The sequence below is a fragment of the Embiotoca jacksoni genome, unplaced genomic scaffold, assembly GCF_022577435.1.
Source record: "Embiotoca jacksoni isolate LCO1_2020_lvr unplaced genomic scaffold, fEmbJac1.0.p SCAF_3, whole genome shotgun sequence".
Lineage (NCBI taxonomy): Eukaryota > Metazoa > Chordata > Actinopteri > Embiotocidae > Embiotoca > Embiotoca jacksoni.
The window spans coordinates 6,906,184-6,932,862 of NW_027185381.1; the positions used below are offsets into that span (position 1 = coordinate 6,906,184).

Here is a 26,679-nt window from a genome sequence, read left to right on the forward strand (position 1 = left end):
ATCAAAGTGGAGCAAATACACTGGTTCTATATTTGCTGCTTTCAAACTGTGATAGTGAGGAGGCAAACATCGGTCAATGGCCGTCGGGCAGGATGTGGACATTTGGTCCTCCGGCGTGACAGAATGCCTCCATGCTTCTTGTTGTGATTCTCTCCAGTGTTCCATTAATCTCTTTAACAAAGCCTCTTGCAGGAAGCTATGCCAGATATGTCCGGCCCGTCATGGCTTTTCCAGCAAGGCCAGTAAGTGAAGAATAACACAGTTTGACTGGACAATCCCCAAACGCCACAAACAAGGCCAAACCGAACAACAGAGGGTTTAACCAAGACCGCGTTTGTGCCGACTCCACGGAATTCTTTCCATATTTTGCTTCTGGTGAGTCATTCGATGCCTGAGTGAATCTGGGCAAAACAAGGACTGCAGGGCACGGATCTCCTTTCTGTACCTCTTCAAAAATATTTTTTCTTGGCAGGGTTGTTAACAGCCTTTTAATAAAAGAAGAACACTCATCACAAAGACAGAACATTGGATATTGTGCTTTCAAGGGCAGATAAGGCTCTATTTTTAACTACTTTAATGTCCTTGCAATCTTAAATCAGAGCTCATCACAGTAAAAGTGGACTTTATAATTTCACATTATAGTGAGATAATCTTTCTAAATGATACTCCAATCCGAGCCTTTCCCCACTTCCCTGTAATTATACAAGCTCACACCAAACCACATCGAAGATGGACTTTCCCGGTAGTGGGGAGTGTTTTCTGTCAGGGTGTGTAGCTGCAGTATTACAGGAACATCGAAACCGTTCAACAAACAAATCATATTTAATGTCTGAGTGAAATGATGATGCATGTTTATGGAATTTGTTTTTGTCTCAGATGGCTGAGTTTTGATTGAACGTGGCTGTACCTGAACAGAAACACAACTGCCTTTGCTGATAAATAATAAATGAATACTTGAATGAATAACATATAAATAAATGATACCCTCTGTTTTTTGTACAGATTTGATAAACTAGACTTAATGTGTTAACAAAGAGATTATGTTTTTGTTTGGTTTGTCTGTTTGTCAGCAGGATTACAAAAAATTAGCAGACCGATTTTTATAAACCTTGGGGCATTGGCCCATGGTCATGGCCCATGACATTTAGAAGCGAATCCGAATAATGTTGTGTATCCACAAATTATTTTTCACTTTCAAGAACAGTGTGATGGGCATTTGGCCAACTAAATGCTATGTATCTTAAAATCCAGTAGATTTCAGTAAAGTTCAATATAGACAAAACATGGGTCATTCCAGAAATACAATGACACCATGTCACAAACCACAGTCACTGGTACCTGGTAAACTTAAAGTAATAGTCTTGAAGATTTTCATGGAACAAAAACTCTGTTAATTCATTTTGCCACCGAATGAGATGACGGTGATTAAACCTGCGGCTCACCATGAAAGCTTTTGCAGTATTGCGAACTAAACGAGAAGGGTGTCTGTGGCGTCACACGGTTCAGTGACGTCTTCTCCGTAATCCGGCAGGAGGTGACGTCCAAAGACTACTGACTATTGACTCCTGTGGATTTTTTGAGTTTCTTTTTACTTTCGCAAATTAGTAGTGAAGGATCAGGTCAAGTCTTAGTACTGACAGCAGACTTCAGTTAAGTTTCAGGTGGACTCAAGTGCACAGCTGCTGATTAGGAATTTACAGAGAAGAAAAACTCCTGCCTTTTGGGCTCATGTCAAAAGGCAAACATCCGCCTTGAAGATTTTAAGCAGATGACGTTTTGACGCTTTACATTTCCACCAAAGAATGGAAATACAGAAAACTGTCTTTAGACAAACATATGAGTGTAAAATTCTCACCTTTCCCTCACCCAGCTCTGTTCCCATGGCATCTACAGTGGTGTGAAAAAAGTGTTTGCCCCCTTCCTGATTTCCAATTTTTTTGTATGTCTGTCACACTTAAATGTTTCAGATCATCAAACAAATTTAAATATTAGTCAAAGATAACACAAGTAAACACAAAATGCAGTTTTTAAATGAAGGTTTTTATTATTAAGGGAGAAAAACAAGCCAAACCCACATGGCCCTGTGTGAAAAAGTGTTTGTCCCCTCCTGTTAAAACATAACTTAACTGTGGTTTATCACACCTGAGTTTAATTTCTCTAGCCACACCCAGGCCTGATTACTGCCACACCTGTTCTCAATCAATAAATCACTTAAATAGGACCTGCCTGACAAAGTGAAATAGACCAAAAGATCCTCAAAAGATAGACATCATGCTGAGATCCAAAGAAATTCAGGCACAAATAAGAAAGAAAGTAACTGAGATCTATCAGTCTGGAAAAGGTTCTAAAGCTTTGGGACTCCAGAGAACCACAGTGAGAGCCATTATCCACAAATGGCGAAAACATGGAACAGTGGTGAACCTTCCCAGGAGTGGCCGGCCGACCAAAATTACTTCAAGAGCGCAGCGATGACTCATCCGAGAGGTCACAAAAGACCCCACAACAACATCCAAAGAACTGCAGGCCTCACTTGCCTCAGTTAAGGTCAGTGTTCATGACTCCACCATAAGAAAGAGACTGGGCAGAAATGGCTGCATGGCAGAGTTCCAAGATGAAAACCACCGCTGAACAAAAAGAACATGAAGGCTCGTCTCATTTTTGCCAGAAAACATCTTGTTGATCCCCAAGACTTTTGGGAAAATACTCTGTGGACTGACGAGACAAAAGTTGAACTTTTTGGAAGATGTGTGTCCCGTTACATCTGGCGTAAAAGTAACACCGCATTTCAGAACAAGAACATCATACCAACAGTAAAATATGGTGGTGGTGATAGTGTGATGGTCTGGGGCTGTTTTGCTGCTTCAGGACCTGGAAGACTTGCTGTGATAAATGGAACCATGAATTCTACTGTCTACCAAAACATCCTGAAGGAGAATGTCTGGCCGTCTGTTCGTGACCTCAAGCTGAAGCCAACTTGGGTTCTGCAGCAGGACAATGATCCAAAACACACCAGCAAGTCCACCTCTGAATGGCTGAAGAAAAACAAAATGAAGACTTTGGAGTGGCCTAGTCAAAGTCCTGACCTGAATCCTATTGAGGTGCTGTGGCATGACCTTAAAAAGGAGGTTGGTGCTGGAAAACCCTCCAATGTGGCTGAATTACAACAACTCTGCAAAGATGAGTCGGCCAAAATTCCTCCACAGCTGTAAAAGACTTGTTTCAAGTTATCGCAAACGCTTGATTGGAGTTGTTGCTGCTAAGGGTGGCCCAACCAGTTATTAGGTATAGGGGGCAAACACTTATTCACACAGGGCCATGTGGGTTTGGATCTTTTTTCTCCCTTAATAATAAAAACCTTCATTTAAAAACTGCATTTTGTGTTTACTTGTGTTATCTTTGACTAATATTTAAATTTGTTTGATGATCTGAAACATTTAAGTGTGACAGACACGCAAAAAAATAAGAAATCAGGAAGGGGACAAACACTCTTTTACACCTGTCAGAGGCAGCAGATAAACATGAGGGATCATCAGATGATTACTGGAGAGGAAAGAAGAAAAAACAACGTGCCGAGCCACAAATCTGTTTCCACTTTTTGAGCTTTTTCCTCTAAACTTTGACTTTTAGTGACATGTTGGATCATTTGAACATTTAGTAAAATGAAACCAGGAGCGAGTTCATAGGAAAAAAGAATCACTATTTGGTGGAGCTGTTAACAACTCATGGACATCTGAAATGTTACTCTGACAACACACTTTTTGTACGACAAACAGGGTGGAAATCATTAGTTTCATTTTTAACAATGTTTGGTAGTTTAAAAGCTTGTCACAATATTTCCCTTTGAAGTGGAGTGGAAGTTAATGTATGAAGTAGCATCAAATGAAAATACGTCCAAGTACCTCGAAATTGTACATAAGTACAGTACAGAAAATATACTTAGTTACTTTTCACCGCTGGTAGTAAGTGATTCATATTACGGTGTTAGAGCTCTTACTATTATTTTACAGCGATATAATACTTGTAATTTATTCCCATGTGGCTACATATATTGTAAATCCACAGATATATGTATACTAATAATACATATGCAGCTCATTCTGTCAGTGTCTTGCAAATCTTTATGCTGATTCAAGGTGAAAAAAACAGACCAATCTGATCTGAAACCTGCTTGTTATTACGGGACATCTGACAGCGGAACAGATGGAACAGTCACTGTAATCCACCCAAGGCATCACTCAAACAACAACACCCACAGAAGAAGAACACCCTGTACAGACATGACAATGAGCCGGATGTGAACCTGTCTGCAAAGTCTTTGTTTTAACTTGCTTGAAACTGAGGATCAGGAAGAATTAGACAATCACAGGAAGGTACGTCAAACGTCCACTTTCTCTTCTGTCCTGGTGCAGCACAGTCGGCCCACCGAGCGGTAGCAGAGGGATGAAAACCAATCCCACTCATTCTGTCAGCTCAAACAAGTCACGCTCCTCCTCCTCCTCCCCCCTCTTCCAGATAACGTGTGATTGAAGTGGAACAAACAACTGCGAAGCCAGAGGGGCCTTTGTTTTAGGTTGTTGTTTTTTTTTTTTATCTCCTCCACAATCATGAATAGACAGAGAACCACAGAAATGCACAGTTGGTTGTTTTACTGCACTAAAATCACATGTGAAAGCAGAAACATGGACTGACTCTTGTTGTAGTGGAAGCTCGTGTCTGGAGTGAGGGAGCCCTCTGCTGGTCACATGGTTACATAGCAAAGTCTGTGTTTGAACTTATTTCAATCACGTGGTGAATGATGTGTCTATTTTGAATTTGCAAGATTGAAGGATCAATTCACCCAAACTGCAAAAAAAGCATGCGTGTTTCTTACTCCTTGTGATGTCCTGCTGACAGGGTCGGAGGATTATGACCCCCGTCGATGCCCCTGTTTGTAAGATGTTGTTGGATGTTACTTGCCGGATACTTGATCTTTCTCCAGACAAGCCTTGAGGTCCTGGTCTCCTGGTCAGTGAACTTTGACCCCACCCCAGTGGATCCCAAGCATGGTTTTGGTAGCTGGTAACACTTTAGGTGTTTTTATGTTATAGCAGATAGTGAAATATGGTTGCTTTTTTTTCTTTGTAAACTGAGTGAACTGACCCATTATACAACCCGGCTGTGACTAGATGTGAGTAAGTTGACCGGAGATGAAAAGTGCATGAAATCCAGATATGTCTGCAGTTCCAGGTTTCTAAAATACAGAACTCAAAATAAAAGGTTTCCTTTAACAGGATACATCCGCTTCATCTTCACAGCTTGCGCAGGTTGCTCTGTATCTTGAGAGCTGCGACATATTATTTGGGTGCAATCGCTCCTAATAGGCAATGATGTTTTATCACCAAAAGAACCGTCCTAAAAAGTGCAACTATGACGGACGGAGGGATTGAAATTCACTTTTAACATTTTCTGTCAAAATACATGAAATGAAAGTGATCGGTCCTCTCTTTCTCTCCAGTAAAGCAGTAATAAAATGTACACGGCAGTTTAACAAAACAAGAAACCTTTATTTTAGATTCCTTTTTTTTTTTTTTACAAAAAACCCAACAATGACCAGTAAAGTACACCTTGGAATGCTCGTTGGTAAATGGACCCAGAGTGTCGTCATGATTGCACAACATTAATGCTCGCCTGGTGCATAAAGACGGCAGCCACCGGCAAAGAATGACCCGACGCCCTCTTCTCCGGGACTGCGGGGCTGTTAGTGATTAAAACAAGGTGGCCTGCACGATTTCTCCCCGACATCCCTCCCCTCCCCTCCCCCGTCCCCTGCAGCTCTTTCTTGCTCTCTACTCCTTGGCAATGGCGAATGGCTTCTCCACCTCGATTTTGCCACAGTCGTGGATGGTGACGTCTTTAAGAGGTTTGTCGCGGCCGTCTGTCTTCGTGTTCTCGATCTTCAAAACAACATCCTGGGAGATAAAAAAAAATAAATAAATAAAAAAATAAAAATGGAGGCTGTTAGAATGAGTCAGCGATGACAAAACTGCATTCAAAAAAATTTAATAAACTAGCAATTTTAAAAATAGCAGGTTTATCTACCAGTATATAAAAAAAAAAAAATATATATATATATATATATGTACTTCTCTGGCAAACAAAAAGCCATTCGTACAAAACAATTATGATAGTATCACTTTGATTAGCTGCTAGCAGGTAAACCAAAACTACAGACTGACCCCACAATCAATGTTCAATTATGATGCTATAAATGTACGGGCATCATTTTAATTAGAAATTTTGGATTTGGTCTGAGAGGGGAACATTTAAACTTATTTATTTGTTATTTATTCTGTAAAAACTTGTAATTTCAGAGACCAATCACTCTTTTTAATCATTTGTACAATTTTAAGCTGCAAAGTCCACTTAAGTGACTTCTGCTGTCAAATGATTGTAATGGAGTAAAAAGTAATATTTCTCCCTAAAATGTAGTGGAACGAGTACAATAGTACTTGAGTAAATGTACTTAGTTACTTTCCACCACTTGTCAAACTGGTGAGTTTCCAACATTAATACAAAATCAAATATCACCATATCTCGGCCCAAATTCCCCGATGTAAATATTTCAACACTACTGTAGGGATGACGATTGGTGCGTTCACTAAATATTGACAGAGGGTTTTTTCTAAATACTCATCAGTAATGTGAGTATGATGACTAAGTCGATAAAGCTAAATAATAGAACAGCTGCAACAGTCTGACTTCACTTTTCTGTGATGCGGCCTAATATCAGGAACAGACATCACTAATGCCATATTATGATATTACGACATCCAAAATCTATCATGATACTCTCATATCACATCACATGATCACTTCAACTGCACTGCTGTGTCAACTGCTGCGGTTCAGTCTCAATTTTGTCGTTATCAAATATGATGCTATATAATAATCATACATGACGGTGCTCGACTGCTCGAACACGTTGTGGTTTCTCACTGGTGGAACTGAATCCGTATTAACGTGACATCTCGGAGATCTGCAGGACAGAACGGCTGCATTTACAATTTAGGAGACAATTTCTATTCCGAGGGAGTCGGTCTGCTGACTAACTGAAAGTTGGTTGTCATGTGCCTTTAGGAAAGTGTCTCTGACAAAATGTTAATGAAAGCTGCCTGTGATCTCTATTTATAGCGAACCTGAGGAGGAAGACGGCAGGAATCTGGCGAGGCTAAGATGAGCTTCTGGATAACGGTTTGATGCATACTTCAGATTGTAAAAAGCCTGTCGGGGCATATCTGTGATACTGGGCTTTATAAATATAAAACAAATATGATCTGGTACGGGACCGCTGTCTGACGCTCACCATGCCCTCCAGAACTTTCCCAAAGACGACGTGCTTGCCGTCCAGCCACGGCGTCTGAACTGTGGTGATGAAGAACTGGGAGCCGTTGGTGTCCTTGCCGGCGTTAGCCATGCTGAGCCAGCCGGGGCCGTAGTGCTTCAGCTTGAAGTTCTCATCGGGGAAACGGTCTCCGTAGATGCTCTTGCCTTCAAGTGGAGAAGGGAAGAATAAATATATATATTTGTAGCATTTATATCTTAGTTCATGTAGGGACCGTTGCACCTTGTTTGCATGACCTAAGTGCCACCAAACACGTAGCTTCGCTTTATCTGATGACATTTCCTCATTCGTGAACACTGGCCAGCACCTCGTGTCACTCGGACACCTTCACAGATGTCAAATAGCTCGAATGTAACTGTTGGGTCATAAATGCAGAAGACAACAGAATGAATCTTTAATTCAATGCAGTTTAAATTTAGCATTTTTCCTGACATAGAAGGCCGAACCATCCCTCACATGACTGAACGTGTAACACAGACGGTCATTCGTGCGGAGACGAATCTGTACAAAGTGAAGGTGGAGACGTGCCGTCGGCGGACATCGTACCTCCGGTGCCGTCTCCTCTGGTGAAGTCTCCGCCCTGGATCATGAACTGCTTGATGACTCTGTGGAATTTGCTGCCCTTGTAACCAAATCCTTTCTGTCAGACAAGAAAAAAAACAACAACAGAAAAACAACATAAACAAAATGCTCGAAACATAGTAAGTGATGTCAGCTGCCGGTGTTTCAGAGACACTTTCAGAGCACAGAAATGAATTCAGTGAGAACTCGGCCAAACGCATCACTGCAGACCGTCGATTTTTGGGCACAGCTTACGCTCAATCTGTGACAAACAGACAAAAGGGCTCCATATTTCTCACCTCTCCTGTTGCCAGGGCGACAAAGTTATCAACCGTTTTGGGAACAGTTTTTCCAAACACCCCGATGACAACCCTTCCAACATCTTCGTCTCCAATTCTAATGTCGAAGAACACCTGTTGGAGAAGTAAGAGTCAGGGAATTATTCACACCAATATCTCATGACAAACACATCAAGCCATTTTTGTTTCGTATTTTCACAATTATATGCAGCAGTCCAATGTGCTCATTTCATAGTTTTAAAAGGTCAAGTAATCCAGCCACTTCCATGTTCAGCTTTTTTGGATATCAGCTCATACGTACAAGGAACTGGTCTTGATGAGTCATGCATCCAAAAGAAAGTGAGACAATAAACTCAGGGAAATATCAAATTAATCGTGAAGTCTTGAAGGAACCCAGAGTGTTGGATAGGTGTAGTTACAAACAGAGGACGTGTGTAACAATAATCTATTATTTACACTACATTACAAAGTTAAATGGACATATTTAATAGACACGTTTTATTCATAAAGAGAAGAGTAAATGTAGGTTTAATACGGAGTAGGCCCGTCTGTCCCCACATGATGCCCGTGGATCAGCTGCTGACCACTTCAGAGCTTCCTTTGTAACTGTGGACGTGGACAAACCTGCAGCTCAGACACAACATGGCCAGACCAGATATCTGAGCCTCCCCGAGCTGCAGACACGCGTGTCCAGTTTGATAAAGCAGGGCTTCGTCGACACGTTCATCCTGCGACGTTTACTGCAGCTCGAAGGGGTGAAGGACAATTTAAAAAAAAAAATAAAAAAAATCAATGCATCTGGAGACAACCAGGCCAAAGCACCGACCACGACCGCGAGCACTCCCGACATTAAATGTAAGTGGGAGTAAATGTGTGAACGTCTCGTTCAGTTCGGCTCTGATCCGATGACATGCGTCACTTTAGATCCTGAAGTTCCGTCTTTAAACGAAGGTTGAAGGCCAACTCGCGTGTGACGTGGCTTTACGAGCTGCAGCTCCGGCTAGCATTAAAGGTTAGCAACGAGGAAGAGCTTTGATTCGTGTGTGTGATCCCCGAGCGGGCCGCTAGCGGGCCGCCGGCGCGCTGACACCCACCTTCGCCGATACTTTGGGGCCTTTCTTCTTCTCGTCAGCAGATGAGCCGTTTGGAAAAGCGAGAAAAATCAACGACCCCACAATGACCGTGACAGCCACAAGGAACTTCATCCTTCTCTCGCACAGCCTAACCATCAACAAGAAACAAATGAACAGCCCGGGGAAGGCCTGTGAGTCGTGCTGCCTATGTACGAGCCGGAGGGGAGGGGGAGGACAGCGTGGTGGCGGCCGCTGCACGGGCTCCGGGACGCGGGGGGCGGGGCTTGTACCCGAGCGCTGGGACGCACGGCGCTCTGATTGGGTCACGTACCGGAGCCGTTAAGCCTATCAGCTGCAGACGCGTAACCGATTCGTGACGGATCCAGTCGTTTTCTCAGGAATGTGGCACCCAGTATGTTCTGATGTTCCCTCCATCTCACCCAACACAGAGCTATCACTACAAAATGGAGATATTAAATGCCTTTTGATGACATAATTCAAGAGACAGTCTAATTATTATTATTATTATTAAGTTAAAAACCAGGGAGACTCAAAACGATTTGCTATAAATGCAAATTACTCAAAGTAGGATCATTATCATTAATCTATTTATTACCTTTGAATTGATTATAGAGCCACCAAATGTTTAACAATGCTTGTTGTTACAGCAAAGTTTTGGTGGTTAATGTTCTGTCTGCTTACAAACTACTCATTTCAGCCTTCATTATCATCCGTTTTCCCATTGACAAAAATAATCTGCAAGCCTAAACACACTGTACACATTTTAATGACAAACTACATGTAAATGAAACTTAATGACACTTACAAATGTTAAAAACACAAGACACAAACTCATCGATTGAACAGATTGTACTTGCTAAAAACAGAAAGGGGGTTCGGAGTTAAGGGTACATTCACCTTTTTGCGGGCACACCTGCCACTTCAACTAGTGCAAAGAATCAGTTCTGCTCAACACGATGCCGTATATATTTTTGTTGTATGTTTGCATTAAGACTTTTTATTGCATGCCTATAGCGGCCATCTGAGGTATACAAACACGTTGTTCTGACGGCTTCATACTGTCCGTCTGACACGATGCAGGTGTGTCAAGTGAGTTCACAAATAACAACAGCAAACAACCCATGAGGAAGCATGATTTACTTCTATGCTAGAGTGGGCATCAGTTTGTTCCACTGGCCAGATTTTACAATTTCCAGCCAATCGTGTTTCAGAATTACATTTCATAAAAATTTTAAAAAAAACAACAACCAAACAGTACAATAACCCTGAAAACATAAGACCCACATCCCATTTGACATTTCAATTTGACCTACATCTTGATTTATTTATAACATTTATGATATTTAGCCAGCATCTGTTTGTAAACTGAGCGTTACTGCATAAAGAAGGACCTGCTTCCAACTTGGCTTTTACAAGTGTAGCATAATATTATGTGAAAAAAAAAAAAAAAATAGGGATGCTGCTCTGGAGTTTCCAAACTTAAAAGATCTTTATAGCGGGAGTGTTTCGGCTGTCATAGTCTAGTATTTGCATCCTCGCAGTACAAATAAGAAAAGTGTCAAGTTTTTCTAGATAACAGTTATTACACATAAGACACTGAGAAATGTTTGGTTACTACGCTAGGATTACTCTTCAAGTGTTCTAGTGACTATTTGATGTGAATACACCAAAAGTTGAAGAAACAAAGAACATCCAGATTACCACTTCGATTCTACCACATAAGTTTCCACGTTCTACTGTACGTGTGTCAGAAGGTGACCTATGTGTTTGTTTGGCTCTGAAATATGAAGAAAATATTTCATAATAACGTTTCTTGTATTTTCTTCTCAAGGCACAGCATACTAAAGATATGCAGGTCAAAGTAAATTAGCTGAGCCTACAGAAACTCTTTGGAGTTTGTGAAGATGGCTTTGAGCTGTGCCCCGTGCATAGAGTCAGACCACCTCACAGCTCGGTTCTCTAAAGTTCCGCCTCAGTTTCTGTGTCTGCTGGAGCAAATAAAAAAACAGGAGGAACAACAGAGGATGCCGGAGCAGGCTGGAGGAGTCATCAGGCAGGATTTAAAAACTGTCACCATCCATCACATTCTTAAACTCAGCTTTTGGGAAAGAAGACTGAACCAGGACCCGGAGGTTTGACCTGGTTCAGAAACCACCAGCTGCAGGTGAGACATCTTCTCAGCTCCTCCCATCAACGTTTTCCACAGCGTCAGATTGAGGCGAAACCTCAGAAGGGCTGCTGGGTCTTTAACTCCGAGTATACGAGTCCCTCTGCTGAGATGGCGTCCCCGAGCCCTACTGTCCGCAGCGGCCGTTTGCAGACCAGCACTGGAGTGAGGTGGAAGGTGACGTTTCCGCGGCGCCACACAGAGACGGGCTGCGCTGCGTTCAGGGACAGCTGCTCTCGCGGCTCGCTGTGAGAGCTGAAGAACTGCAGCGGGGCTTTGAGCTCCACTTTGCTCACGTCGACAGACTGGACGCCACAGGCCTGGCTGCTGGCCACCCGCGCTCCAGCCATCACGGCGGCCGCCTGGTTCCCCCAGTAACCGTCCACCGTGGCCAGGACGTGGTAGGCCAGCGTGTGGAAGTGAATGCGGGTGAGATCTGCCTCTGACGAGGGGTCGCTGCGGCCGTGCTGCTCCAGGATCCAGAGGAGGATGTCGCTGACCTGACCCACGTCCGCGATGCCTTTCCAGGCGGCCAGGTCTGCGTGAGGCCCGTCTCCGGCCTGAGAGAGGAAGAGCAGCTCCTGCTCGTTCAGCCCAATGGAGCTGACAATAGGCAGAACCTGCTAACAGGAAACAGAAAGACAACTTTAATTAAATACACAGAAATCCTGAGGGACCTGTGAAGTTTGAGCACATTCCTCTTTTCTCTGAGAAAGACTTTGTCACAACTCTTCCCCACATGTACCTCCTGCATGATGCTGTTCATGTAGTCTCGGTCGGTCATGCTTGCCAGCTCCAGGTGGATGGGAATATCTTTACGAATGTCAGATATGGCTGAGACTGCCTGCCAACGGAAAACAAGTACTCCAAAATTATATATATATAATTCATATCATTTAAATTGTTGCCACGTAACCATGCATACATACAGGGAACAACCAAATATGTTTTATGATGAATAATTCATATCAACTTTATTTGAGCTTGTACCATTGGAAGTCCATATCATGCACCATTGTATTGGACGTGAAGCAAAAAAGATCCCGTGAAACGTTTCACTGCTGTAGATGATATCTGCAGTGATATAGTGACGATAAACTGCGACGACACTCGGCTTTACTGATGACAACGAACAGGCGGAGAAACCGTTAAAGTCTCCCTAAAAGGCACCGACCTCCTTCAGTCGCTCCTCCCAGAGCTCTCTGCCCTGACCCTCCATCATGTGGAGCCCCGACAGGACGACCAGCTCCGGCTGGAACTCCTCCAGACTCGCCACGAACGTCTCCAGCGAGCTCATCTCCCCGTTGGACACGTCGTGGGAGAAGATGAAGCGGTTGGCTTGAGGTGCCCGAGTTGAACCCCACTGTTCACCTGCAGAGCGAGAGGACGACCGATCACAACGGCTACATGACTCACCGTGACTGAAGGAGGCGTTTTAAAGTGCAGCTGCTTCTTTCTGTTCACCTGCTTTATACTCCAGAATGAGGTGATACTCGTCCGTCTCCTGGAGAGACTCCGGGGGAACAACTATCTGCTCATCCAGCATCTCATGAAGTTTGGGACCAACTGGACCACATAACAAAACCTGTGGGAGGAAAAAAAAATATAGGAGCACTTCATCCTGATACTGGTACACTCGTCTTCAAATGCTGCTCTGCATTAGGCTGGCAGTTAGTAGACAAATTGCATTTTTGGCTTATTTTAATTTTATTTTTTTTACTATATAACATATCTATAAACAGCATATGGATGTGTGACAGAAATGTCCTTTAATAGATAGAAGAATGCTTATTTACACTATAATACTGAAGGCTGCCAAAGCACTCTTTTATTTGATAAAAATTCATCCTCATGAAATGTGCAAGAGTTGAAGACAGAAATATAAACATGGCGGTGTACCATCAGATCAGGGTAGGTGGCGAGCTTCTGACCAATGAGGGCAGCGTTTCCTCCCACATACAGCTGGAAGAAGACAAGTAAAGTTGATCATCAGGAGGATCATTGGAAGAGTGACTGGACACAACAAGCAGAAGTTGTTCTCCGAGGAGGTGCGAGGAGGGAGGTCGCCTTGCCTTCGCGCCGGGGTACTCGGCTGCTGCCCGAGCGATCCGCTGAAAGACCTCCTTGTCGCTGAAGAAGCGCTCGGCCGCTGCTCCGTGTCCCATGTAATGGATGAAGGCTTCCCTCAAGTCCTCTTTGGAGTGTAACACTTCGTGATTCAGACCGGCGCCAGGATCCACAGCCAGCGCCTGCAGCAGTCCCACTCCGGAGACGACCACGTCGACGCAGGCGTTCACTCTTCAAAAGAGGAGCACGAGTAAATAACTTCATTCTCACTGTATTCTGGCTTTCTCTTAACAGATCCTGAGTATAAGTGTACAGTCCACGTGTTGCCTGAGGATGAAGCAAAACTGCAAATGTTGAAGATGTGAACTTCTGTTAAAAGGCCGCGAATCAAACCAGTTTGGTGTAAAGTCGGACCGATATATCAGCCGGATATTCTATCGGCTGATATATCGGTCTATCGCATAACAATATCGGCACATATGATGGCCGATATACTTTATTTTTTTTTTTTTTTTTTTTTAAGGATATAAAGCAGAAAAAGATGCTCGGGGTAAATTAGAAATTTCTCTATTTTGTGTGTGGCACATCAGGGCTCATAAGTCAACAGTTGGTTTAGAGACACACTGAAAGTGAAATAAAAAGCACAAGTCCTTAACCTTTGACCTTGTTCTGTTACCTGTCAAATATATTTCAAAATTCTTTGGCTATTTTCTCTTCCTGTACCATTTTAAAAGATTTGTAACTAATTCATATTCATCTTGGGGACATACACATGAATGTATTTAATCAAATGTGATGTGAAAATGACAACACATAACGGGTCAGAGGTTGACGTCTATTTTATCAGTTTAAAATCTGCAACTTCTGATCTATTAATACAGGCGGAGACCATCGGTCCTTCACAGCTCTGAATCACGAAGACCAATCAAATTTGGAATATTTGGCATCATGGAGGATAAAGATGCTGTCAGACGACCACTTCACTGTAACTTCAGGTGGACTAAAAGGTTTTCCCTTGACTTCTGTGTTTTGTAGAAGCAGCGTGATCATCCCTGTGGTGGGTGGTCCGTGAGCTCCAGCCAATCATCATCATCCGCCACCTGAACACCGATCCACTTTGTTGGCTATTCTGAAGCAGGCTAAAGGCTATAAACGTGGTATAGGCCGTCATACAGTATATTTCACTGATGCTTTCTTGGGCCGGGCGATCTGAGCTGGAGCCGACTCATGACAACACATTCCTTCCCACTAGCAGAGCTGACTGCAGCCTCTCAACATGCGCACAGGGCACAGCAGAGCTGCAGATGCAGTATTAAATATCATCTTCGGCTGACGGCTTTAGGACCAAACAGAGACGTGCATCCATTTCTTAAAGTAAGCTGTGCAACAGTTTACTTCCGTTACTCACCCTACGGCCACTTTGCTCCACTGTCGGGTTGGTAAAGTTATCAGAACGTCCCAGGCAGCGGAGATCACCTGCTCCATGCTGCGCTGACTGTTCAGGCTCCCGGTTGATGTCTGGAAGCCCGGCAGGCTGATGTACTGCAGAATCTGCTCCGGTAGGTCCGGGCTGCCGCAGTAGAAATAGCCGACAGCTAACGCCAGCAGGGCCGCCGCTGAAGCCTTCCTCCACATGATGCTCCCACACACTCCTGCAACAAAGGGAGTCGGTCGGTCAGTCCTTCGCTCTCATATCAACCACACGGAGCTGCTGGTGTCTAAGAAGCTGAATACCACTCACTTAAAGAAGTCGTTCATGTTATCGCAGGGCCCTGCTGTGACCAGGGTTCAAATACATTAACATTTGATGTTAACTGCTGTTGGATAATCCAGCAAATTAAGAACCTGGTGGACCAAGATGCCGGAGCTACAACGGTTAGTCTATTAGTTGATCGACAGAAAATCAAACGCCAACTATTTTGATAACGGTTTTGAGTCTCTTTTTTTTTTAATTATTATTATTATTCTATGATTCCAGTTTCTTCTATGTCAAATATTTCCTGCTTCCTTTTGTCCTCCATGATAATAAACCGAATATCTGTGGGTTGTGGACAGTCGGTCAGGACAAAACAAGACATTTTAGTGACGTGACTTAGGGTGGGCTACATTTCACCATTTTCTGACATTTTAAAAAAACTGATCGATTACTCAAGAAAGGAATCGACGGATTGATTATTAATAAAAAAAATAATTGCAAGCTGCAGCCCTACAAAAATTCAATCATGCTAAAGTCATACTAAAAACTCCAATATGTCCAATATTAACTACAAACAAATGCAATATGGAAAAATCTTATAGTGACATGCAGTATAACATTATACCACTCGACCTCAAGTGATGGTGTAAAATTAGGAGATGCACATAAACCTAGGAAGAAAAATAGGCAAATGAATCTATTAAAAGAAAATAACCAGCACCTATTTTGATGACTGTTTCAGTGTCTTTAAAAAAAAAAGAAGCCAAAATGTCACTTATTTCAATAACTTGCCTAATGCGATAAGAAATGTAATATCTTAGCAATTTAAATCCACAAGTGTTGGTCAGACAAAACAAGCAATCTGAAGATTTGAGCACAGATAAAAACTGTGATGGCACTTTTGACTATTTTCTCACATTTTATAGATCGAGCTATTCACAGACCAAAACAAAAACAAAAATTGTCAGAGCAATCATTAATGAAACTAGTTGTTGCATGCTCCATTACTAGATGAATAAAGGAGGATGAGGATGCCATCATGAAATAAAAGCAACCCCACAGTAACCCAAGATAATCAAATAAAATGGTGCATCATTAAATAGTGAGACAGCTGATGAGGACACTCACGACAGGATGACAGTGCAGGTCCAAACTTTAGTCTGCGTGTTAACGATACTGAGATGAACAGCGATATGCACCGGGAGGGTACCGGGAGAGCACCGGCCCTTTAAGCTGCAGCTCCGTGCTGCACGTTACGGGACGGTATACACGGCTTAAGTTACTGCTAACGTGGACACGCTGACTCCTCGGCTAACCCGCTAGCACCAGCCCGCTGAGTGCACCTCCGGCTCCACTTTTCACAGCTAATCTGACAGCAGCAAATAGCTTCAGCCGGTCCGGTTTAACGGTGGAGACCGGCGGACCGGCGGACCGGGGCGGCCGGTGCGCGGTAAACTCCTCACTTTGATAAGCGCTTCGGTGACGAGCCAAGCAGCCAAAGCTTCAGTTAGTTTGAGCGGCGCGTACCGATAACGTGCAGGCTTCACGTTGGGTCGGTCCGGGAGAACAGGAGTCCTGTTTCCGGGTCCAACCACACACCGAGCGGGTCGCTGGTCGGAGGGAGAGTCAGCAGGAGTCAGGCGTCGGTACACGTCATTGAAGGAGCCTTGGTTGGGAAAGACATCAGCACCGCCAGCGGCTTCCGTCTTCTACCGCCTTGCGCATGCGCTAACTCCAGGGTGCGTGGCGCATTCACGGGTTGGCCGTAAAATGGGAATCGCAGGGAAAACAAGCGCGATTCCGATTTGGGAGTGTTCACCTTCACGCGGTACTGCACGTTGAGTGCTTTGTACAAACCTTGTAGTCACACCTGATAAAAAAAAAAAAAAAAAAAAAAAAAAAAGTCTTGGGTCAATTACTTTATACCGTTGTGTATTAGCAAGTTAAACCAGACAAACTCTCTGTACAGCTCCTGTTGATTGTAATAATGTTGATATGTGATTTTATGTTGATATAACTGCCAGCAGTGGTGCATTTGCAGCCATTCTGCTGCCCTGCCCGGGATTACCGAACCGGTTCAAGCCGTAGGCTGATGTGAACTCTTGATCCTTCACGCCTTACCGTAAATTCGGTTTTTAACAATAAGACTTGAACACAGCCATATTTATGGTACAAACTGTGAAGAACAGGATCCTGTCCCCATGTGGCTCACTATTACACACATTTTGAGCTGTCATAGAAAGACAAACAGAGGTTAAACACATTTTGCAAACGGTGGCCCAGTGCCATATCATGAGCCAGCTTGCACAGGAATCTGAAACTGGCTCACCTAAATGGGACAGGCTTGATTTTAATGTTGTCGATTGCACCCGTGATTTTCCTGCAAAGCGAACACGTCAATGATTTAAAAAAAAAAAGTCTAGATTAGGGTCCTAACACTGGTGCAGCTAAATGGACTTCAGTACTCATTCACGTGTACTTTTCCCTCCTATTGGTTTGAGCTCCACTACTTGTAATCTGAGCGAACATTAATTTACTAGGAACACTGGCTGGTCCTTTAGCAACCTCAGCTACATTGTGCTAACAGGGCAGGTAGATACAAGGTCTGTTTCATTTAGGTCAGTCCTGACCTTCCTATTGTAAAGTTTATCCTGTTTGCTTTGGGACATAATAAAGCACACCCAACAAAAATATAAATGCAACACTTCAAGTCTTCACTCCAAGGACTGAATTCCATTTAGCTGCACCAGTTTTAGGGTCCTAGTCAAGACCTTTTTCAGAGTAGACATTTTGCCTTTGCAGGAAAATTACAGGTGTAATTGATCACATTAAGTATAACTGTTCCATTTGCCGAGCCAGTTTCAGGTTCCTGTGCATGCCGGCTCACTGGGATGGTTCAGTGGGACACTTGATGGAAGTTATCGGTAACAAATTGGTTTTCATCTGTGTTTTCCTGCAAAAACAAGTCAACAAGTTTGATATTACTGAGTAGTTTCTATGCATGCTAGTGCTGTTAATTGCAGAATCATTTTTAATATTATTACAAACACCTGTGATTTCCCTGCAATGACATGTTGAAACTCCCACCAGTGCAGTGTGCAGGTACATTGGATGGTATAAATATTACGTAGTAATCCCCTTGTAAAGATACAAATGATAAACTCGGACCTTTCCATTGAAACAAGAAGCTACTTTGAGTTCCTCGCACAGCACAAAGAAAAGGTACTTTTCTGACTTTATTCCATTGTTCCATCCATTCAGGTTGGACGCTCCAACCACAACTTGTAATTAACCAAACAGGAGGACAATAGAACCACAACTAAATAACATAATTAAAGAAAAAACTCCTCTTTCCTCTCTTTTCTCCTAAAGGCAAGTAAGCACATGTGCCCTGCCTGACCTGCTTGTAGCTGCTTGTCAACTATTTTGTTCTGAGCTAAAGTGAGGTGTGGCAGCTGTGGGGAGAACTGGAAAAGCAGTGAAACATTATGTCTTTTTATAGATGGGTGATGAATCCATTCATTTCTTTTGGTTTAGAAGGTCTGAAATAGCCAACATGAAACACTTCTCACGCTTGTTATAATCACATCTCCTCATTCAATGTGGGAACTCATTTCATGATGGTAAACAGAAACGTACTGCACGATCAGTGACACCATTGCATACCAACAGTATCTCTTCCTGATTTTTCAAACAGAAGAATTCATATTTCTTATTTAATAGCTCAGGTTTATATAGAAAGTTGACGCACGCCAAGTCCAGTTTGACTCTTTATTATCATTTTAATATAAACAACCTGATACAAAAGCACTTGTACAGTGTAGAAAAAACATTTAACGATGCTAAAAATTGCTTCAGAAATCTGTATATTAGAAACTGTACGCTGAAGGTCAAAGCAGCTTAATTTTTTTTGGCCCATTTCCAAACTGCTCTATTGGTCAAACATTTACCCTGACAAATAAAAACTTCCCAAGAATATCATAAAAATACAAGTGTCCGCACCTTATATCTACAGTTAAGTCTCTGTCACTAGCCCTTTATTTTAAAATGAACTCACATCTAGGACTGAACCACTGAGATGAATAACAGACATTAAGTACGGATTCATGTTTGCTTTTGGCAACATAATAATGTCACATCTTGATAAAGATCTGATTGTCTTCTACATTGCTAAAAACACAGAGTGAGTCCGACTGCTTCAAAACAGCTGAGTTTCAAGATGTTTTGTTGTACTTGGTGTAAATAGAGGATCTTCATAATGCTAGAAGCACAAAGAGTGGAGCACCGCAGAAACAAAGCCTGGATGATCGGTTTCACTCCCTCTGGGTCAACCATACAAAACTGTCCTTTTTGTCAGCTCGTTGTATGCTCATGGCTTTTTCACTGATATGTTTGCCAGTGTTGTGGATTTGAATGCACAATACTTCAGGCCTCTGTAGAAGGGGTGGGGTCGGGCACAGAGGGGGTGGGGGCAGTAAAGCTGACATGTACGTCCCGGGGGTAAAAACCCTGAAGAACCCCATCAACAACAACATCTGGGAGACCTGCAAGACAGAGCTCAGGGTTTATTCGGTGCCATTAAGGAGGTGGTGCTTTTTAACGCTTTTCAAATTGAAATTCAGTACTGATCTACAAAATGAAGTTGTGTTCTCAGTGTAGCGGTCTGTTCTTTCCTACCTGATGTGCAGTTGGAGAGATATGGATCATGAAAGAATCCCAACACTCGCTGATGAGAAAACTGATAACTGAGGACACAAAAGTAAAACATAATCGATCGAACTCGTGCAACGGATTTAGTTCTTCAAACATCTAAATAAGTGTGAACCAATATTAACTTTCATCATTTGAGTGAAACACACTGTAAATTTCTATCTGTATAACTGTACTGTTGCAACATGTTTGGATGTGCCAGAAGCATGGACATTTTTTCTGATAAAAACAGGGACAAGCCTTCAGGGAGGAGTGGAGTCAACGCATGGCCCTGAGCTGAAGAGTGGCCCTTAAGTGTGTCACACACCGGCCGTATTGCTCAGCCTGGCATCATTTGATAAGCATCATTTCCCAGCCAAAACTCCACATGACTGCAAACCTCTCAGGAGGACATTTCTATTCTTCAGCAGTCACGTTTGCTGACATACTTCAGAGGTGTTTTACGGCACAACGACACACATCGCAGCCTATTGAGAAGCTTTGTGTCTACAGTTGAACACGACAACCTTTTGTGCCTCTAACTTCCACCGTCGTCACGCATTTTAAACACAAGTAGCCAAACTGCTTTCATGAATCTGTACTTTTGTTCATTCGGTCAGACGTTGTTGTGATTTTACCTGCAATACACCACTTTGGTATGATAGCATCTTAATAAGGAAGCGTTCTAGTGCTAAAATCAAACAGAAATCTGAGTAAATTAGATCATCTATATGGTGAATGTGGATGAATGAACACATGGCAGAATAGGCCAGAATCAATCATCTCCCTGCCTCCAACTCGTTTTTTTTTATCTGCTATTTTCATCTCTCCTAATTACAAACAAGATAAAATGATTTGACTGTACATGTGTTAAGATAAAGTCATTAACAAATGATACAGAGCATTACAAATCATAACAATCAGTTGCATATGTACTTACATATATAAAAAACTAAATGCTGGTGATTTACTGCATGTCTTGCTCTTTACAGCGATTTTATTTGGTGTTTATTTCACACACGGCTTTTAACATTTGTTTGGATGGAACCTCACAATTACAAAGGAATAAAGCAAAAAAACGCCCAGCGACCGGTGGGCGTGGCCAAGTATAATGATTTTGATGTCAAACAACGCTAGCAAATATGGAGGAATTAAAGCTAGAAAAAAAACAATGTCTAAAATTGAGAAAAAAAATAGTCTTCAATGGTCATTTACTGACATGGAGCTACACTCTGATCACACTGGCGGAGCGTCTTGGTGAGTTCTGGTAAACAACATACGTCATAGGTGGGTCAGTAGTGATTGGTTAAAGGCTGCTCCAATAGTTTCAAAAGGAGTCTGTGCCCAGTAGAATGTCACAACTGAAAGCTCGGCCAGACTTATATATTCACACTGAGAATCTGGGTAACACCTTCTGTCTGATGCATAACACAAATACTGGTAAATATGAAATACTAGTAAAGATCTTACTTGAAATCCTGACTGTCCAATTCTTCGAGTGATCTGAAAATAGCACACATAACTATTAGTTATTTCCTGCAAGAACACTGACAAAATATAGGTTCATATTTGTGTCGGCGATTTTAAAAGACAGATTACATGCGCTGCTCTATGACACAGAAAGTAACTTCCTCTCACTTATAAATGTACAATATGTTTATAAAGAGAATGATTTAACTCTCCAACACACAGGACACTCGTCTTTATGATTAATATAGAATATATAAATACAATGGAGCTAAAACTAAAGTGAGTCTGACTACAGGAATTTGAACATTCCCCTGCCCTTGATCATTTTCCATTTTGGGAGTTAGTCAGCGCTGCTGCTCCACACCACTGCGAAAAATGTTTCTGAAATTTTATTATGTTGCTGCATTGCCCCCGAATCCAAAAATAGAGGTCCTAAATACAGCAACGTGTCCAACATCTGTGGGTGCAGGCAGAGGAGGGTGGCCTGAAGGACTTACTCGATACTGCTGACCTTGATCCCTGTGTGGAAATGTTTAACGTGGAGGAAGTCCAGCAGCACCTGCGGCACATCCTCATTTTGATAGATGATATCCTGGCCAACGAATAACGGGAAAAAACGTTTTATTTTAAATAATAAGAGAGGGCAAAACACCTTGTAGAGCATAAAAGTGAGCTTCTGGTTAAAGTTTATTGATAAATAGTAGTCTAGATGGAATTTTTTTTAAACAAATTTGGCACATTTGTCTTTAATCAAAGTCAAACGAATTAAAGTAAAATTCATTTTAAAATGTACATTTCCAAGTTTCATCAGGAAACAATATAATAAAATAATCATGTGGCAGATTAAAACATTTGGTAGTAACTATGTAAAATAAATATAAAACTATTAATTTTTACATTCATATGTGTGATATGATCGTTCGCTTCCACAGAACTAGTGTGAAGCCTTTGGCAGGAATGTGTGCAACAGCTCCGTGGTGCTACCGCAGGTCTCTACAGGGAACCTTTAACTTCCAGTTTAAAAACGTCAAATACATATGATGGATTTCTTAATAAGGTAAAAAAAACTAAATAATAACAGCTTCACGTATCACTTCCTTGAAAACACAGAGATTCTTAGAAGATCTGACTTGCACATGTGCACTTCAACAGCTGAGGGCAAATTCCTCCAAATGAGTGTCTGGTGATACCTGGATGTAGTCCTCCAGCTCCTGCCTCCTCTGCTCCAGAGGTTTGGTCCTCAGATGTTGGTTCCTTTTGCTCGGAAAATCTGGAGTCTGGATGATCTTCCTGAGCTGCAGGTAGCGCAAGACACAACAAGAACCCTCACATCAACTGTCTCAAATCAATTCAACTTTACAAACCAGGTGAAGAAAATTCATTTTCTTTCAGCCGAAGAGTCTTTGGAAAGTTTCCTTTACTGATTTAAACCCCAGTAAACACATGTACAGAAGCAGGAGACCATCACTGATTGAGTTTCAGTTCACTGCTGAATGTAAACTGTAACAAATACATTATACACTCAAAAGCACAACATAGAAGACTACATTCAGCTCAGTACCATCACATGAACAGCAGCTGTGAGGCTGTGAGTGTGTGAGTGTGAGTCTGAGATGGCAGGTTGGCTGTACATACTTTTCTGTGGAGAGTCTGGAATTCGCTGTTTCTCCGGAGCACATAATGTTTCCTCTCATTGAATAAGACCTCAACTCTGAAAAGCTGAAAACAAAAGACACACACAAGATTCATTCATAAATCATTCACTGAGTCACTCGGGCAGTTTTGAGCGAACTGATAGAGGTTTAGTTAAGAGCAGCAAATTTGTGGTGATTTTTAAAAGGATGATCAGGTAATGGCTGCCGAAAAATACAACGTGATACAGGGTGCTCAATTTTTACAGTCAAATTTTGTAATCCTGAGATCCACTTTAAACTTTCCTTCTCCACCAGGAAGAGGGGCAGAGCTTCCGATTGCATGTCATCAGATTAGATGAGCATTGTCTGTTTAATGCAGCTGTACACATAAAAGATACACTCACTGAACACCGTGATGTAGATTCATCAGAAATGAATATGCAACATCTGGGATTTTGAACTGAGTGATTAAATTAGATAAATCCTTGTCTTTATAGTTCAGTATCTGGGTAACTAAAGGATATGATAGTGAAGTATTTCTCCAGACACATTTCTTTCAACAGAACTGTACATTTATACTGATAAAGAAAATGGTTTCAGGCCAAACAATAAGCCCGATATTACACAGTGATGTAACGATGCATTAAAACAGATCTAAAGTTAAAAGGCAGCTGTGAGAACATCAGACATATATTGTGCTGAAAGTGAATTCATTGGATGACAAAACTTGTTGCAGGGCATTTCTAGAGGAGATTTTATAATCTAAAGCCATTTGGAATCAAAACTGAGAAGTGCAAATAATAAAAGCATTTGCAGCGAGTAATGTGATTTGAAGAAATAAAAAGATGTTACGTGTAAGTTCAGCTCATCTGCTTCACTGTGTGTCTGGTGGAGCAAATTCCACAGACTAGTGTCAGTTTTGACCATTTTAAAACGCAGGTGTGACTTTGATTTATTACGAATTCTCAACTACATGACTGCAAATCTGTTCAACTCCAAGTCTCACTTCAGCCCATCCGAGTTCACATTTAGTAACACATATACAGAGATAGCAGATTCTGTGTGCTCATTTTTCCCTCCTAGCCTGTGATTTACTGAGGGACTGCAGCTTAAAGGTCCAGTGTTTAGGATTCAGGGGGGGGGCGTCTATTGGAAGAATTTGAATATGTTTTAATTACTGTATTTTCCCTTGAAACTAAGAGTAGTTGCGTTTTCATTAGCTTAGAGTGAGCCCCTCATATCTAGCGAGCTGGTCCTCCTAATCACAGTGCGCCATGTTGCCCCGCCATGTTACTACAGTAGCCCAGAAGGGACAAACATAAAGGAGGCTCTAGAGAGGGCCTTTAACCATTTTTCATGACCACCATTCTCCTGCAGGCTTGTAAGGCGAGAGTGAAGGAAGGGCTTACAATCTGCAACCTCACCACTAGATGCCAATAAATCCTACACAGTGCTTCTTCAATGATTTTATTTTTTGTGTAGGCTGCTTTATACTTCACCATAATTCAGATGGAAATATATTTTCAGCCCATTACATTTGTTTGACACCTATAGTTACTATAACAGCACATAATATCTGCTATAATATCTATCTAAGGTCATCTAAAGTTTTTGTAATAGCTCATCTCAGTTTAAACTAGATCCTAAAGTGATTCGATTCAGCTTTAACTAACAACAACAGTAAAATGCTACATTCACACAAACACATCAGGAGTAATAAGATGTATAATGTGCAACACCCAGAGAGGCCATTTTTCTGCGCTGAGCTCTTTTTAATTTTAATACTTTAAGAGCATTTTGATATGAATGCTGACCTACTTTTACTGTATCGTTTTTAATTCAAGACCTTTATTGTGAAGGAGTATTTTTAGAGTTAGGTTGTGTTACTTTGAGTTAAATAAAGGATCTGAATGTTTCATTCATCTTTGCTACTCAGTGTTTGATGACAAAGAATGATTCGGTGGTTGTGCTACTTTCCTTAAGAGGGTTTCAACACACCATGAGCTCATTTCATGTGGCTCAGTGTTGAATTAATCTGACCGACAACATGAAAGTAGCTCCTTCAGGTTGAGACCATGAAAGTACATTTACTCAAGTTCTGTGCTTAAATACAATGTTGAAGTACTTGTACTTCACTTAAGATCGTCCATTTTATGCTCTTTTATACTTTAACTCCGCCACACTTATTATGCAGCTTCAGTTAATCAACTATGATGCAGACTTATAAATTAAACCAGCCAACGTGACAATTAGGACGACTTCGACCAGCTACAACGGTACAATGCTGCCTCCACATTGAACCATCGGTTACATTAATCCAGTGAAATAATATAGCTACTGTCCTGTATGTCTGCATAACACATACTCTTCTTCTCACCATGCAGTACTTCTACTAGTAACTGGGTATTTTAAAACTGCTGTATTAAGGAAAAGAATACTTCTTCCACCACATGTTAAGACTTTTGAGAGCTGCTCAGCTGAGGTGACGTGAGTGAGTATAATTGAGGTCCTGTAGGTGAAAAGCAAACACACTTCAGATTAAGCAAACATAGCAGCTTTACTGCTCCACATTTCAGAGGAAAATAAGAAGAATTCTACTTCTTACTACGCCACTTTCTTAAAACTATATCGGCCTCCTTAATTTGGGGTTTCAATTTTAGACACGAGGCATGAGCTTGGAAGAGTTTATAGTTTATATGCAAGAGCATATAAAGCTGGTAACAGTCACTCCACCTCAACAAACCAAAACATTAAATGTCAGGTTAAAGTTAAAAACATGACGTCATGTTAGACTTTAACACTGTCACGGAGTACTTTAAGCACATGTTGTTGTCAGTAGCCCGCTTCACGTGAATACATTTTGAAATGCAGGGATTTTATTTGTAATGAGTTATCTTCGCGGGTTTGTTTTCCTACTTTTACTTTGTACATGATCCGAATACATTCTCTAACTTATACCAACTACTTTTACTTGAAGTATCTACTTTCATTTTTGGGAGTCAAATTTAAAAGTAGGACTCGGGATCGAAGTACTTCTGGCAACCTGTGATAGAAGCGGAGAGCCTGCGCAGGACTCACTTTCACTTCACGCAGGTAACCGGGCTCACCTGGCGTCGCCGGTCTTCACTACCGGACAACAACGTTTTGGTAATTAAAACGAACGAAAACACGTAGAGCCTACTTGAGTATAAATAACGTATTACAGCGCATTTACAGTGGCGTGGGAAAAACAAGAAAAGGGTTATACCGAGTAGATAAAACAGCGGCGTCCTCACCTTTCTGGACTTTCCCGACTCATCCACCTCCCTCTCCATCGATGGTATCGACACTTCAATCATGGTGAAATCTTCCTGCAGCACCATCAAACTCTTCAGCTGGCAGATTTACTTTCTTCAGCGGCTGTTAGATAACTTCACACGCTTTTCTCCGCATCCGGGAACTGAAAAACAAACAAACAAACAAAAAAACAACCCGTGTCCGTGTGTGTGTGTGTTGTTCTCCGCTCGGTTTCCTCCTGCGCCCCACCTACGGACTAATTGGACAAACCCAGCCGCCAGCGCATCCAGGCACATTAAAGGTGCAGTCCAACATTTGGGAAAGACACCTGAGCAGCAGCTTGGA

At 42.0% G+C, this 26,679-nt stretch overlaps 3 protein-coding genes across 7 annotated transcripts; all 3 read right to left on the minus strand.

Moving 5' to 3' along the window:
- Positions 1–5,522: 5,522 nt before the first annotated feature.
- ppib (peptidylprolyl isomerase B (cyclophilin B)) lies at positions 5,523–9,554 on the minus strand. Its single transcript, XM_069162979.1, has 5 exons — positions 9,336–9,554; positions 8,242–8,355; positions 7,928–8,021; positions 7,343–7,527; positions 5,523–5,948 (listed from the first exon to the last, which is right to left on the minus strand). Exons 1-5 carry the CDS (start codon positions 9,468–9,470, stop codon positions 5,826–5,828), a joined length of 651 nt encoding a protein of 216 aa, XP_069019080.1. The 5' UTR covers positions 9,471–9,554; the 3' UTR covers positions 5,523–5,825.
- Positions 9,555–10,083: 529 nt separating this feature from the next.
- Positions 10,084–16,981, minus strand: adpgk (ADP-dependent glucokinase). 5 transcript variants are annotated; one of them, XM_069163021.1, is made up of 8 exons: positions 16,793–16,981; positions 14,978–15,221; positions 13,575–13,800; positions 13,402–13,464; positions 12,967–13,087; positions 12,677–12,873; positions 12,248–12,346; positions 10,084–12,122 (listed from the first exon to the last, which is right to left on the minus strand). In XM_069163021.1, the coding sequence occupies exons 2-8, from the start codon at positions 15,202–15,204 to the stop codon at positions 11,562–11,564; spliced, it is 1,494 nt and encodes a 497-aa protein (XP_069019122.1). In that variant the 5' UTR covers positions 15,205–15,221; positions 16,793–16,981; the 3' UTR covers positions 10,084–11,561. The 5 variants fall into 5 exon arrangements, with proteins under 5 accessions (XP_069019122.1, XP_069019118.1, XP_069019119.1 ...); XM_069163017.1 differs by having other exon boundaries at positions 10,084–12,125; XM_069163018.1 differs by having other exon boundaries at positions 10,084–12,125; positions 16,729–16,981.
- A 2,047-nt stretch (positions 16,982–19,028) lies between these two features.
- On the minus strand, positions 19,029–26,679 carry snx22 (sorting nexin 22). The gene is made up of 7 exons (XM_069162777.1): positions 26,334–26,679; positions 23,060–23,143; positions 22,615–22,719; positions 21,922–22,016; positions 21,425–21,457; positions 19,943–20,010; positions 19,029–19,809 (listed from the first exon to the last, which is right to left on the minus strand). The coding sequence occupies exons 1-7, from the start codon at positions 26,418–26,420 to the stop codon at positions 19,691–19,693; spliced, it is 591 nt and encodes a 196-aa protein (XP_069018878.1). The 5' UTR covers positions 26,421–26,679; the 3' UTR covers positions 19,029–19,690.